We start from the raw sequence: 774 nt of genomic DNA on the forward strand, positions 1-774 counted from the left end.
GCAACTTCCAACCATACGTGAATGTTACTTTCTGCACAGCAAGCAGTTAATATTATGCCCAATGTGCGAAAAGTGTACAGTGGCTTCTCGCAAAAGCTTTATGTGGCGGTACTTTAGCTGCACGTTCTCCCAAAACCATCAGCCCTTCATTTGTTTCTTTAATATTTATATATAAAATTCATACACACATGCACATCACAAATTACAACAATCTTCAAAAGACAACAGTGCACAGCAAAATTTCTTAGAAGTGTGCATTAATTACTGAGCTGAACATTCTATGTGTTGTGTACTCTACCTGGTGTGACTACTGACACTTTTACAACCATGATTCAAGTGTTCTGGAAGATACATGACAAGACAAAATGATATTTGAATCTTTATAAAAATATATATAAATACTTATAATCTGGTTTTCCAACAATAATACAAAAGAGGTTCATCTATATACATATTACTGCAATGAACTCAATGTTACACCAAGTAGAATAAACATTACGAAAGTTTTACATTACAAACAACAGTCCTAGACTCTACAGCAAGTACTGAATGCAACGATTCCTCAAACATCCTCAGGTCAGGCACCTGTGCTTTGCTAATGCGACTCTTGAACGGAGAGAATGTGGCCGAAGAGCTGGAATCTGTTCTGCGGTGTCTGTTGGGGAAGTTATTGTCTTTGGGTTAAGAAAAAAGAATAAAAATATATCAAGAATTCACCATTTTCATTAATAAACATGTTTCTTTCCCTTTTTTCATTTTAAAGTTTCAATGATA

The 774-nt window shown here is 34.9% G+C and overlaps 1 protein-coding gene across 4 annotated transcripts in view; it reads right to left on the reverse strand.

The window, feature by feature from the left end:
• LOC119592223 (sorting nexin-14-like) overlaps positions 1–774 on the reverse strand; it is a 22812-nt gene that overhangs the window by 10091 nt on the left and 11947 nt on the right. For 2 of the 4 annotated variants that reach the window (XM_037941058.1, XM_037941057.1), the window contains one exon: positions 586–655. The exons of the other annotated variants lie outside the window; for them this stretch is intronic. In XM_037941058.1, the coding sequence (XP_037796986.1) occupies positions 586–655 (70 nt within the window). The remainder of the gene's footprint in view (positions 1–585; positions 656–774) is intronic. 4 annotated transcript variants of the gene reach the window in all.

The sequence above is a fragment of the Penaeus monodon genome, chromosome 29, assembly GCF_015228065.2.
Source record: "Penaeus monodon isolate SGIC_2016 chromosome 29, NSTDA_Pmon_1, whole genome shotgun sequence".
NCBI lineage: Eukaryota > Metazoa > Arthropoda > Malacostraca > Decapoda > Penaeidae > Penaeus > Penaeus monodon.